The sequence below is a fragment of the Gekko japonicus genome, unplaced genomic scaffold, assembly GCF_001447785.1.
Source record: "Gekko japonicus isolate JY-2015 unplaced genomic scaffold, Gekko_japonicus_V1.1 scaffold256, whole genome shotgun sequence".
NCBI classification, from domain to species: Eukaryota; Metazoa; Chordata; class Lepidosauria; order Squamata; family Gekkonidae; genus Gekko; species Gekko japonicus.
Window position 1 is genome coordinate 1,089,830 of NW_015161412.1, and position 14,666 is coordinate 1,104,495.

The 14,666-nt window shown below is 44.8% G+C and overlaps 1 protein-coding gene across 1 annotated transcript in view; it reads left to right on the plus strand.

Moving 5' to 3' along the window:
• The window catches only part of GOLGA5 (golgin A5), a 29,728-nt gene extending 16,557 nt beyond the window's left edge, over positions 1-13,171 (plus strand). The window contains exons 9-13 of the mRNA XM_015427174.1: positions 1,643-1,741; positions 3,845-4,070; positions 7,910-8,015; positions 9,712-9,775; positions 12,602-13,171. Coding sequence (XP_015282660.1) covers positions 1,643-1,741; positions 3,845-4,070; positions 7,910-8,015; positions 9,712-9,775; positions 12,602-12,682 — 576 coding nt within the window. The 3' untranslated portion in view covers positions 12,683-13,171. The remainder of the gene's footprint in view (positions 1-1,642; positions 1,742-3,844; positions 4,071-7,909; positions 8,016-9,711; positions 9,776-12,601) is intronic.
• Positions 13,172-14,666: the final 1,495 nt, after the last annotated feature.

The window sequence follows — 14,666 nt, forward strand, 5'->3', positions numbered from 1 at the left end:
GTATTGTAATTGGTCTGCAGCAGACATATGGCACAACAACCACTACAGCTTGTGGTTTTTGCACATAAGCGAGACCTTGATGAAGTCCCTACACACACACACACACACACACACACACATATGAAAAATGAAATATGGTCTCTCACCCACTTTGGAGAACCACTGATATGCACTTGGAAACGTGACTGGTTTTCTGCTATCTCATCAGGAATTTAAAAATGTGTATATATATTTCTGTGAATAACTGTTGCGAATTGAAGAAGGTTTCATCAGAGGGTAGATGTTTAATTTCCTTTCCCTTCTGGGAACCATTTATCTTCCAGGATTACTTGTTCCTTTCAGAGATTACATATTAATTAGATGGCGGCAAGACTGACCTCATGAAAATGCAACAGTTCCACAGTTGTTCTCCTGAGCTGGCTGCATAATGTTTAAAATCTATATTGAACCATATGGTGGGGTGTTCTATTACGACTGTCCTTTTGATGGGCAGTCCATTTGAAGCCTGTTCTTTGACTTTGTGAGCCAGGAACTCTGTTAAATCCCCCAACCCTCATCCACTTTGACTTGTAATGGTACATGAAAGAGCATCCAGCAAGTTCCCTTGAATTTCGTCCACTGTTATTTGGCAATAATTGAGTGTTTGGGTTTGAAAACAACAGCAGCTCTGACAACTGAATATCCCTGTGGTAGTCAGTATAGAGTGCCCACCATGCCAGCCACAAGTGTAAGCAGTACATAATCCACTCACACTCACACACACACATGGATGGAAAGGTTGGTTTGGACATCCAATACAAGCCTCCCTACCAAAAGGAAAAAAATCTAATGAGCAAGAAAAATTCTAGATTAATGATCTTTTTTTTTTCATGATTTCTAGGTTACCCACTAGAGTAAGACCATTGTAGAATGAAACCGTGATCATCTTCCCAGCTGTGAAAGCAGTGTATCAGTCCTCCTGAATGCCATGCTAGCGAAATTTCTAGTTAGCTCTGGCATTCCCATTCATGACCTGGTATTGTGAGTTGGCCTCAGTGATGGCCAAAGTGATCATTCATAGGTTAGCAGGCTGGTCTTAATTACTGGAATAAGACTGTTTGGCACACACACCATTCTCCTCTTACTATGGCAGCACTGATAATATCTAAAATTAAGTGGCAAGAAAACTAGTCACAAAACTAGTCACAAAAAATACTAGAGTTTACTAGCCAGTTTGGTTTAATGGTTAAGTGTGCAGACTCTAATCTGGGAGAACGGGATTTGATTCCCCACTCCTCCACTTGCAGATGCTGGATGACCTTGGGCAAGCCATAGTTCTGTCAGAGCTGTTCTTGAAAGAGCAGTTCTCGAAAGAGCTCTCTCAGCTCCACCTACCTCACAGGGTGTCTGTTGTGGGGAGGGGAAGGGAAAGGAGTTTGTAAACCACTCTGAGACTCCGAGAGAAGGGCGGGGTATAAATCCAATCTCCTTCTCCTCCCCCTTCTTCTTCTAGTGACAAGTTTAAGCTTCCAACATTACTTTGTACAGTATTACTCTGTTGGCTTATCCAGCTAGTTTTCTGATCAGGTGCTATGATGTAATGTCAGAGGTATAGAAATGTCCTGGAGAAAGTCACACTCATTCCCCCAACGTTATTTTACAGGAGCTCCGCTATACTGAAGAAGAATTGTACCGGACAAAGAATACATTGCAAAGTCGAATATCAGACAGAGAAGAAGAAATTCAGAAGCTTAGAAACCAGGTAACGGTTTACTGCCAGCAGGGATCTGCTTGCAGAACAGATTGTTCACACCTCCCCCGTCTTCTGCTCCTTCCGTGCTGCTGAAAAAAACAGTTCAGGGAACCTTTGGGAACAATGAAGTATGGAGAGCCTGAGGACTGCTACTCAAGTGGAAAATCCACGGAACTTGCAGAACCAGCTCCCCTTCCTTCCCGGTGACACAACATCTTCCACTCGTGGAAGAATACCTTTGCATCACTTGCATCACTTCAGCCTACCCTGTTTAGGTGAGGGAGGGGCGGCAGGCCAGCAGCCATGGGGCGTCCACTCTTAAGGGGCCGCTCTAGGCTGTTGCCTAAAATTCTCTATGACAGGCCAGCCCTGCTAGTGAGGCAAGGAGACTCTGGGGAAGGAAGATCCATCTCCCCGAGCACATTGTGCTGGCAGCTGGTAAAATAGAATCCTTTATCACTGCATAGATAGTTCTGTGGTGCAGAAGGCATTGAGTTTGTGGGCTGGATCTAGCTAGATTTTTCAGTCATAAGAACATAAGAGATGCCAATGTTGGATCAGGCCAAAGGGTCACACAGTGGCCAGAAATACCAGGTGCCATCAGGAGATCCACCAGTGGGGCCAGGACATTAGAAGCCCTCCCACTGTTGACCCCCCCCCAAGCACCAAGATGACAGAGCATCACTTGCCCCAGAGTCCCTATCTATACCTTGTGGCTAATATCCACTGATGGACCTCTGCTCCATATGCCTATCTAATTCCCTTTTGAAGCCGTCCATGCTTGTAGCCGCCACCACTTCCTGTGGCAGTGAATTCCATGTGTTAATCACTCTTTGGGTGAAGAAGTACTTCCTTTTATCCGTTCTAACCCGGCCGCTCAGCAATTTCATGGAGTGCCCACGAGTTTTTGTATTGTGAGAAAGGGAGAAAAGTACCTCTTTCTCTACCTGCTCTTTCCCATACATAATCTTCTAAACCTCAGTCATGTCACCCCTCAGTCATCGTTTCTCCAAGCTAAAGACCCCCAAGCGCTTTAACCTTTCCTCATAGGGAAAGTGTTCCAACCCTCTTATCATTCGAGTTGCCCTTTTCTGCACTTTTTCCAAAGCTATAATATCCTTTTTAAGGTGTGGTGACCAGAATTGCACACCATTGATTTATATAGGGGCATTATGATATTGGCTGATCTGTTTTTAATACCCTTCCTAATAATCCCCAGCATAGCATTGGCCTTCTTTATTGCAGTCACACCCTGTCTCGACATTTTCAGTGAGTTATCTACTACATCTCCAAGATCTCTCTCTTGATCAGTCTCTGCCAGTTCAGACCCCAACAACGTGTATTTATATTTAGGATTTTTGGCTCCAATGTGCATCACCTTGCACTTGGCCACATTGAACCCCATTTGCCACGCTGACGCCCACTCGCCCATCCTCGACAGATCCCTTTGGAGTGCCTCACAATCCTCACTGGTTTTCCCCACCCTGAACAACATCCGCAAATTTAGCCACTTCACTGCTTACTCCCAACTCCAAATCATTAATGAACAAGTTAAAAAGCATCAGACTGAGTACTGATTCCTGTGGTACCCCACTGCTTACCCCCCTCCACTGAGAGAACTCTCTGTTTACTATTGATTAGCCAGTTTGTGATCCATAAAAGTCAATCACACCCAGTTCCCCATCCCACATTGGTTCCATTATCCCCAGCATGTCCTTTTTTGGTGGGTCAGTGGGGATTCCTCCTTCCTTTCTTTGTCAGGAAAAGAGCTAGTTGTATCCAACCTTATGGGGTGGCTCCTCCCTCTCCTCTGAGCAACGTTTGATGTGGCGGAAGAGTCACTGAAGTTAGAGGGAGCTTCCTGAGACTGAAGGGGAGGGCACCTTGGAGAACAGTTGGATCCGTCCCATTTGTCCAAAGTTCTTGAATTATTCTCTGAGGCTGCATAAGCTTAGTTTCAAGCAGATCTAGGTATGCATTGTTACAGCCATCATTTGTCAAGCCTTGCTTCTTCAGGAGATGTACAAAGAGGAAACCAGTTTATGTAAATCATCTTGATTTTACATCCGTTTACACTGTACTGTACCATCTCTTCTTGTGTTTTCCTTCCAGCTAACCAACAAAACACTGAGCAGCAGTAGTCAGTCTGAGCTGGAAAACAGGCTACATCAGCTGACAGAAACACTAATTCAGAAACAGACCGTGCTGGAGAGTCTCAGCACGGAAAAGAACTCCTTGGTCTACCAGCTGGAGCGAATGGAGCAGCAGCTGAAGGCTGTCCAAGGCAATTCAGCAAACGGTCCCTCCATTAACATGCCTGGAATTGACAGCAGTGAAGGTAAAGAGCCAGCGAGAGCCAGTGTGATGTAGTAGTTAGGACTGTAGACTCTAATCTGGGAGGACCGGCTTTGATTCTCCACTCCTCCACATGCAGCTGCTGGTGTGACCTTGGGTCAGTCACAAGTTCTCTCAAAGCTGTTCTCTCACGAGGAGTCCACAAAAGAGCTCTCTCAGCCCCACCTGCCTCAAAGGTATCTGTTGTGGGGAGGAGAAGGGAAAGAAATTTTAAGCTGCTCTGAGACTCTGGGTGAAGGGCAGGGTATAAATCCAATTTCTTCCTTTTCTAAAGATGGAGAGATTAGAACAGCCGGTGCCCTTGCAGCCATTTTAGCCAAATAAAGAAGGCTAAAAATGGTTTAAATTAATTGTTGTATTTTACATACATTGACTGAAGCCATATATAGCCTGGGATCTTGCCTAAAAGCTTCACTAATGGAAAGATTTCTGACCATGAAGCACAACAACATCCATATTTCCCACCCTGTAGCCCCAAATGACCCCCACAATGCTACCTCTGGGATTCAGGGGACCCCCAGGAATAGCTGGGAGATGGATTTAGAGGTCATTTGTCATAGGATGGAGGAACTGGTGAAAATCACATCTTCCTCCTCCCTTTATGCATGTAGAAATGCATAAAGAAAGAAAAGGGTTGGTCTGTTCCTACTCTGTGTTGAATTTGCATACCTATCCATGCAACTCTGTGTCTTGGATTCTATGAAGGATTCCTGCGTGCACGCTAGATGAGTCTTTGCCATGCAGAATGTTTCCATTCTGCCTGACCGTCCGTTTGTGCAAGATCGTTGGTCTTCCGTGGACCCTTGTACAGCTGGAAATTTTACAGAAAGAGGACGCATTCTCTGTGGCAGAAACTATATAAGCATACACAATCATTCATAGGATCTAAGCCTTTGTCATCTACTGCACTGTGACCAGATGTGGTGTTCAATCCTGTCCAGGCCTCAAATGCCACAGAAAATGGCCAGGTAAATCAGGAATGTTACTGCATAGAGTTAATTATGCTATACACTATGCACAAGGCAGTACCTGTATAATCTGATCTTCTGTGAAGATTGCAGAAGAAGGAATTGACCCATGTATTTCTGCTGCTGAAGGCACTGCTGTGGCTGCCAATAGCATACCGAATTTGCTTCAAGGTGCTAGTAATTACCTTTAAAGCCCTATATGGCCAAGGTCCGACATACCTGAGGGACCGCCTTTCCCCATACATACCCCAGAGAGCACTCCGGTCGGGGTCACAACATTGGCTAACTACCCCAAGGCCCTAGAGATGCCAGGCTCACTGTTGCCAGGGCCTTTTCGGTGGCAGCCCCTACCTGGTGGGATGAGCTCCTGGAGGAGATCAGGGACCTGTGGAACCTGGTACAGTTCCGTAGGGCCCGCAAAACGGAGCTCTTCCACCAGGCTTTTAACTAGGAGCCGCCCACCACTACCACCAACTATTACTGTCATTAACATCATGGTAATAGGTTGGGCCCTTTTTGAGATCGAGCCACAGCGCCGTGAGAGGCCGAAGTTCCATTAAATCGGGACCATAGTATCACACCTTAGTGTATGCCACCTCAAACTGATTGAAGAACGACTGCGAGCACTTCTTGTATTTAAATTGTATTTAATGCCTATTTATGGTATGACTGTTTTATTTTGTTTTAAATGTTTTATGCTAATGTTGGCACATGGTGCCGCCAATTGTGAGCCGCCCTGAGCCCGTTCGCGGGGAGGGCGGGATATAAATCCAATTAATAAATAAATAAGTTGTCAGCATGTCCAAAATGCTTTTCAGGGGTTTAAAACTTTTCCTCTGTTTCTGAAACATTGTCATTTGGAAGAAAGTGCCATGTTGATTAATGTTTCCAGGGTTCTAATATCTAATCTGAGGAGATTTTAATAACAGCCTTTAAGAAATCATGAACATTTCAATTTAATTGCAGTCAGCTGCTTAGTAATTGTGTAGTAAAAAAATTGCTCACACTACTTAGTTTGCAGTTCATAAGTGCTTTTTACTGTATGTTTTTTGGGAGAAACTTTTAGCATTTAACAATTTGATTTGATGTGTGTGGTTTTTTTTTTAACAACCCCCCCTTTTAATTATGCACAATCCGTAACTAGATTTAACCCCATCCCTACTGTTTGAAGCTACCAGAGATGATAGAATCTTATTTATGTGTGGCTGAAAGCATGCATCATTGAATTGGGGTGGATTTTAGTTGGAGTTGTCCCCAGCAAGCCACTTCATTACTCATTCCAGTGTACTTTTCTTGATGCACAGTGAGTTACAGCGTGTTCCAAAGAATGGGAAATCGTTTTTTTTTAAAGCCAAGGGTCATTTTAATTTCTGTAGAATTGTAGGATCGGAAGAATCTTCAAGATAATCTGCTCCAGCAATCTGTAAAGCTTGAACCTGCATGCACCAGCTAATGTCTGCCAAATTGACAAATCTGATCCCATCTGGGCTGGTGTACAACCAACCAGAGTTTAGGAACCTTCAGACTAGGAACGTTCATGACATCAAGCCAGGTGGCTTGAGCAAGGTGTCTCTAAAACAGCTTCTCTGTTCAAGTGCGGACCTGAGATGTATGTATCTAACTGCTGGTCTCTGTCGAGATAGTGATTAGTTAAAACACTAGTTTCAGTAAACTCCCCCCCCCCCCCATGGCTTTTCCAGTCAGTAGATATTGTGCTATTGTAATCACTGGTCTTCTGACCTTTGCTGTCTAGACACATTTACGATAGCACAGTTCTAGATATTAAATGGATCCAGTCCAGTAGCTGCCACAAAGACCGAAGCCACTGTACCAAGAGTACAGTCAACCACAGTGGGAGCAAGTCTCTTCTTTATGCACTCCAACCACCCTCCCAGCACATGTTGGATTTAATATTGAGCCTCAACTAATCCGAAGGACTTCCCTCACTCACAGCAATCTGCCTGACCTTTGAGATTAAGGGGTGGGGGAGGGCTTCCTGCAGGAACCCACATTGCATGAGGTTCTGTTACCAGGAATTCACAGGAGGGCCTTTTCAGCTGCTGCCCCTAAACGGCAAAACTCCCTCCCCTAGAAGGGCGAGATTAACACCTGGAGACCTTCTGGAGTGGGTTAAAAATGTTTTTTTTAATTCCAGTAAGGTCTTGCAGCCTGATAGGCCAGCCTAGCCCTTATCTCATCAGAGCTGTGAAGCTAAGCTGAGTACTTGGACAGGAGACCACCGAGGAAGACCCAGGTTGCTATGCAGAGGGAGGCAAGGGCCAAAACACCTCTGACCTCTGCTCATCTCTTGCCTTGAAAACCTCCTGGTCATGGGGTCACCATAAGTCGGTTGCGACTTGACAGCACAAAAAGGGTCTTGGAATGAGCTGCTGGAGGTTGTGGTTCTTGCTGTTTTCATGAAGCCATTTGGTTCTTTTGACACCGTCTTTTAAAAATCTGTATTTTGTGTGTCTGTTTGTGTATGTCTTTGTATTTTGTGTGTTCTGTGCAGCAACTAACTAAACCAGGATCTTTGTCTGGCCTTCTGTCTCCTCTTCCAGTCATGGATGGATTGTGAGGTTGAGAAGATACCAAGGGTGTGTGCACAAGAACTCGGCACATGATCCCTTTGTTGCCATGTTGTTACCACTTGTTCAGGGATTTTTCTCCTGGCACTACATAGCCTGCAGGCCAGTTTACAGAAATGTCAGTGAACTCTTAAAAACCTATGTAGGGGTGATTAATATGTTGGTTTTCTGTTGCTTATTATTTATGTAGTGAATTTGTATGTCGCCTCTCCAGAGACCTGGCACTAATTATTATTATTATTATTTTTAAAAAACCCTTTATCTAGGCACTCGTATGCGAAATGTTCCTGTCCTTTTTAGTGATATCGACGTTAATGTGGCGGGGATGTATGGCAGAGTCCGCAAAGCTGCCAGCAGTATAGACCAGTTCAGGTGAGGAAATGGTACCATTGTGGGCTTTGTTTTTTCTCCTGTAAGCAAAGGGGGAGGGGCTCTGGCTCCGTGGTGGAGCATCTGGTTTGCATGCTGAAGATCCCAGCTTCGGTTCTTATTATCTCCAGTCAAAAGGATCAGATAGTAGGTGATGTGACAGACCTTGACCTGAGATGCTGGAGAGCTGTTGTCAGTCAGAGTAGATGATAGGTACTGTGCCAGACCAATGGTATGACTTGGTAGAAGACAGATGCTTCATTTTATAGGCTTACTTTGGCTTTACTCCTGTCAGAAGCTGGTATGTCAATGCTGTGTTCTTCACCTGCCTCCCTTTTCTAGTTCTCTCTCAGTGTAGCAGTTGATGTTGACTTGGGGGGGGGGGATCAACTTTATTGGCCATTTCTCAAGGCTGTTTGATAATTTATCGAAAAAGAATCCATCAGTTGCGTTTCTTAAATGAATAGTACTCTGCAGAAACTTGCATTACTCCATTTTACTAATGGAGTAAAATCTGCGGTAAGGCCTGGTTGGGGCTGGAGATGGTGGCAGAGCCTACAGATGGCACCGCTTCTGTGGATTCCCCCCCCCCCCCCCAAATTTCCCCCCACTCTGTCCCACCAACTCCTCCTGCGAGCTTTTCCACTGGACTAGACTTCAACCATTGTCTTCCGTAATGCATATACTGGGAGGGATGTGGTTTTTTGCATCATGCTCAGTATAACACAGAAGTGAAGCACTGAAATTACTACACCTTTCTGGCATTACTGTGCTTGCCTTCTCTCCCTCCTGCTTCCTACATGTTGTGGCATATTAAAGCTTTCCTATTTTGTTAATAATGATGTGGAATCCTCCATTTTGAATTTTTATTTTGAAAGTGGCCCGTGGCCCGTTTGAGGAAGCCCCCCCCCCGCTTCTAGTTTTGCAGAATGTGCAGAACAGACTTGTTCAGGTGGGCATTCTTATAAAGGGAGCAAAACTACAGTGAAATGGATCAGCTCAGGAGGGGTAGTTTCTATAAGGAATAAACTTTTCCTACGTTGATTGTTTTGTAACCTTAGACAAGAGTTCTTCTGTTCTCAGCCTCATTGCAATAATTTGTTTTACTAAGAATCTTGTGGTTAGATTGAATTGTTTTATACAAGGGATAAATGTTATCTATATTGATTGTTTCATTGCTTTAAACACAGCTTTTGTTTGTTTTGTTTTCCCAGTTCTTCAGTCCCAGTCTCACTGCATCATTTTGTTTTATGAAAAATCCTTGCTGATAGACCAAATTATTTTGTTATCCTTTGTGCTCTGCTCACTGATTGACTGAATATTCTTTCTCATGCCTCTAATCTGCCCGGGTCCAATGCCTTATTCTGTTTTACCAGGAATCCTTGCTGTTAGACTCGGATGTTTTTACAATACTTTATAATTTGCTTGAGAATTGATGTAATAGTTTGGATTGTATTTGTAATCCTCCTCGAGTCCCAGTGAGAAAGGGGGACTGTAAATGGAGATAATAGTCATAGCTAGGAAGATTTAGATTGCTGTATGCATCAGTCGGAACAAAAATCGAGTGCTGAAGGCTTGGCTTTTATTGAAGGACATAAATAGCATCCAGAAAAGAACTAAGGGATTAATTTTTGCCATGAAGCAAAACACAAGAAAAGAAATATTTCTTTCTCTAATGCTATATTTATCTTGGCTACAGCATTCGATTAGGAATCTTTCTACGACGGTATCCCATTGCAAGGGTGTTTGTAATCATTTATATGGTGAGTTTGTTTGATTTACTGAAGAGTGTTGCGTCTTTTTGTCTCCCTTTTATCGTCTGTAATCTTGATCTGACAGGCAGCGAGTGGCATCCATAAGAAATGGGCTATAATTAAGTTTAGCATTTTGGCACGCTTCATAAGGAGATTACACAGCCCTGATCTTGGAGGAGTTGAGCAGCACATCAGATGTTAGCATGACTTTATGTTGTAGCTGTACAAACCATTGTGTGTATCAGTGCAGCTGTACTTGTGACTGCATCTCCCAGACATCAAAAGAGCTTAAAAGTTCCATAGTTTGCTTCTGTGAAAGTAAAGGGGGTGGTGGTGGAGCACGGTATCAGTGGTTTCCTTGTTGAATGACACTTGTTCGTTTATTTACTTTATTTATATCCCACCTTCCTCATCACTGGGGACCCAAAGTGGCTTACATCATTCTCCTCTCCTCCATTTTGTCCTCACGAACAATCCTGTGGGGTAGGTGAGGCTGAGGGTGTGTCACCCAGCAAGCTTCCATGGCACAAGTGGGGATTCGAAGCTGGGTTTTTCCACATTTGAGTCTGACACGTTAACCCCCTGGCAGGGTGGAAAAACTGTCAGAGAGGTTCGCACAACACCCCACCGTGCCTTGCAGGGTCAAAGCTGGTCTCATGTTGTCCAGTGTCAACCTGCTTCATGTACAGTGCTATCCTGGACCATGTGCGCCAGCACGCTAGTTCTGTTCATGTTTTGAGTGTTCAGTACAGTCATAACATAAGAAGAGCCCTGGCTGGATCAGACCAGTGGTCCATCTAGTCCAGCATCTGGTCTCACACAGCGGCCACCAGTTCCTCTAGAGGGCCAATAATGAGGCATAGAGGCCAGGTCCTTCCCCTGATGCTGCCTCCTGGCACTGGGATTCGGAAGTTGACATGGTTAACATGAGACAGATTTGAGGTGAACATTGGGGCAGATTCGACAAGCCTCAGCAATGCCTGGGGGGGTCACTTGTTACAGGATTGCAGGATTCTGTCTGTGAAGTGTGCCTTTTATAAATCTGGTGTTCCCAGATCAATGGTTGCATGCCGTCTGTACAGCTAGAGTTTTTGCTGCTGTGGGGACCCCCAAAAAAGAATGTGGGTCAGATCCTGTGGAGAAATATTTGCTGATTCCCCTCTCCTATATCAGCCCTCTGACTCTCCCTTCATCCTGGAGCTGTTATCTTGTCCCTCTGGGATCAGTATTTCCAGGGGGCATTTTGGTTTGCAGTGGGGGAGGAACATGAGTAAATCATGCTTCACTGACAGAAAACCTTCCATCAGCAAGTATTTCTGTCAGGATCCAGGCTTGTACCTGTTTTTATTTCTTGAGTGAAGGGGGGGGATCCAAAACAGCTGTCAACTTCCCACCATTTTCCACTAGAGGGAAGAGAAGTCTGTGGTTAACTGAGGTAAATTATATAGTTACATAAGAAATCCCTTTTGTACGGCTTCACTACTGAAATATTCCCAGTGCTAAAATCATACACTTCAAGGCTGTAAAACTACCTCTCTTGAAAAAACACGCTGAGGTTATAGGGGTGCCATTTTTCTGGGCTGCAAGATAGTGAGGTGCTGCAGGGGACCAGAACCAACACTTCAGGCTGACCCTTTCATCCAGCATCTTTTCTCCCTGCTAGCTCTGAATATTAAATCAAATGGACTCTGTAAATTTCCCTCCACTGTTAAAATTATTCACAGCCCCTCTGCCCCACAATCAGTGGCTTTTTAAGAGTCACAATTCTCAGACTAATATCTAAGCTCAGTTGGCATCTGCAGCGTGAATCAGCAGGGCATCAGCCTTTCTCCCGATCTAATCTGCAGTCTCTTCAGCCATCATTGTTGCTTTCTCCAGGAGCCTCGCGCCAGGGTCACTGTGCATTTTGAAAGGCTTTTCGGAACATGTCAGGAAGGAAGCTTTTTCCTGGGCAATCATGCAAAGCCTTTGTCATGACAAAATTGAGTGTATGTGCTCTTGGTTTAGGTGGAAATAAAAAGTCAGAATTTGGGGGAAGGGGTTTCACAGAAAGTGTTTGTCATAGACTTTGGCAAAGATCCTGTGCTCACACAGCCTCCCATTGGCCATTGCAGCAAGTAGATAAAGACCTGGTATCGTGTGGAGCAAGTGGTGTGTTGAACTTTGGGGGAGAGATCAGATTTTAAATCCTCACTCAGCTCTGAAATGTGCTGAGTAGTCTTGGGCCAGTCACTACAGGTTGGATCCAGACTAAACATTCTGCTAACGGAAGGGGTGGGGTGGGGGTAACGTCCGCTATTTCCCGCCTCCTGCTGCAGACCCCTGATTTCCCCCTCATGCTGTTTCTAAGGGGCCCGTGTGCCCCGTGAACAGCATTCCAGGATGATCAGTGGGCTGCAGCCGGGGGGGAGGGGCGCAGAAAAATTCTGTTCCACTGTCAGAAGTGCCTTGCATAGGCAGAAAACGTAGTCTGGATTCAGGCTTAAGTCAGCCTAACCTGCCTCACATGGTTGTTGTAAGGATAAAATAGGATGATCCCACCTGTGCATATGTGAGTTCTTTAGAGAGAGAATGGAATACAAACATGATAGTTTATGTGACTGTGTGATGCTTCGCCCTCCCCCCAGTTATTGCCATCATGGGAAGAACCCTGTTTGCATGTATGAGGCTTCACCTCAAGCATGTAGCTCAGTGCTGTGCTCAGTGGATGGGAGTAGCCCCTGCTTGTGTGGTGCTCCTTATGGACCTTGGAGCCCTGTGGGGCTCTGGATGGGGAGGTTTTTGCTGCTGATGGTTTCGTTGCCATTCACTGACTCTCATTTCTCTTGTTACTAGGTGTTGCTTCACCTGTGGGTCATGGTGGTTCTCCTTACCTATACTCCAGAGATGCATCACGACAATCCAAGCGGGAACTAAAACACGACCCTGGAACAGCACTCACCCCAAGGATTAATAAAGTTTTTACTGCTGGTGTATTTAAAGCAACTGATTTCTCTGGAAAGGGAAAACTTTGAAGAACAGGACAGCTGCCATGTCTGTTCTGTTGCTGCTTGGGCAAACTTAAATTATTTGGCAGACATTCTGAGTTCCTTTCACTTCCATAAAGCAAAAGCAGTTTCCTTGATAAAAGGCTGCTTGAGTGAACTCCGTTCTATTTTCATCATTCTCCTCTAAGGGTACATGCACATCAGCACATGTACACCTGCAGAGTGCAGATGTACAAGCTGTATTCTCAATCCTATAGGAAACGGGCTGTAATCAGGGAAATTAATTATGCTTAGAAGCTGAAATAAACTATTCCCCCCCCCCCCCGTTACTACAGTTGTTTCTACACCTTTTAACTGTGTAAATATACAAATTCAGCTTTTCTTTAACGCATACATTTCTGGCAGATCTGACAGCTGTTTGGTGGCATTTATCTTTTCTGTAAATAGCTTTAAGAAGAGAAATAAAAATATATATTCCGTTAATTTGGGTCCTTCGACATGCTAGAAGCGTATCTTCCAGGGTAATGCAGAAGGGTTGGTATTTTTAAACTGTATATTTTAATAGTCCTGTATAGCTGTGTACATCTAGAACTGTGAGACTGGGAGTGCCTTTGTTCTTGGCATCTCTGAGAGTGCCCCTTTGCTGCCTTATTAAAAACATTTCATGTCTTCAGAGATTCATGGTATTGTGGGCATTTTAATCTAAGGAAATATACGCAGATTCAAATGAGGCTTGGCTTCATAAACATGTTGAACATTCCTGATCAAAAGAGGCTTCTGGATGACAGTGAAAAGAGCAAGCTAATTCAAAACTGTTTTAAAACACCATTGATCCCATGCAATCTTATATAGCATCTCACATCTGTGAACTATTGATCGGCCGATGCAAGTTTGCTAAGGCCATTTGACGCATTCTCTCATTAAGAGGAGACTACTTTCTCCCTCCCCCCCCCCGCCCCCGCCCCCACAAAGGGGGGGGAGGAGGGGGGAGGCACAGTCAGGCAGGAGAACTGGAGCTCTTGGGCAACAGCGAGGCAGGCCTCAAGGGTACAATTGTACAGTGTGAGCACAGATATTGGGCATACAATATTGATATTGGCCATAAAGTTCTGCATCTGGAAAACCTCAGCTCTCATTTTTCAGGAAGGGAGTTTAATTAGGCTCTGCCTCTCCTTCTAGCACTCAGTGCAAAGCTTTACCACTCACCGCTGCAGATGTAAGCTTTGTAATACGTGGCTGTACTCTCTGAAATCTCAGAGTTAGGCAGGGGGGTCTGAGCAGGATTGCAAAGAATGAGGGGTTCGTGTTTGTGACGCCCTTCTCCACTCACACAGAGTGCCTACCACCTTCAGCAAACCCCCCCCCCCTCAGGTTCAGGGTTATCGGTAGGTTAGGACATCGCATCACAAGCTACCCTTCTCGTCTCTTAATACACAGAGAATCTGAAAACAGCTTTGGCTCATTTGTTGCAAGGGCCGGGTCTGACATAAATGTCACTTTGTTGGGCCAGGCCGTGTGTGCCATAAAATGTAATGCCAAGTTTTAAACGGAGATATGAAGTTTATAAAAGACACAGGCAAACCCAATGAATGATATTTTTTCACTCAAAATACAAATATGCTTTAAGATAGTAACACTCTTACGGTATTTCCTTCAAGTATCTCCCTGATGCTCACCCTCCCACTTCCAGCACCCATTGCTCATTAGCACTGGAACACTACAGGGACATCATGCACAACCTCTGTCATTTGGCAATAAAGGCAATGACCAGTTGCTCATGGTCTGGATAAAAGCCCTAGAAGGGCCAGTCCCAGCCCAGGGGCCATATGTTGGACACCTCTGGTCTAGACTACGTAAATGGCTATTGGACCCCTGCCCCCCGCCCTCCAGAGAAAAAACCCATCTCGCTGCCC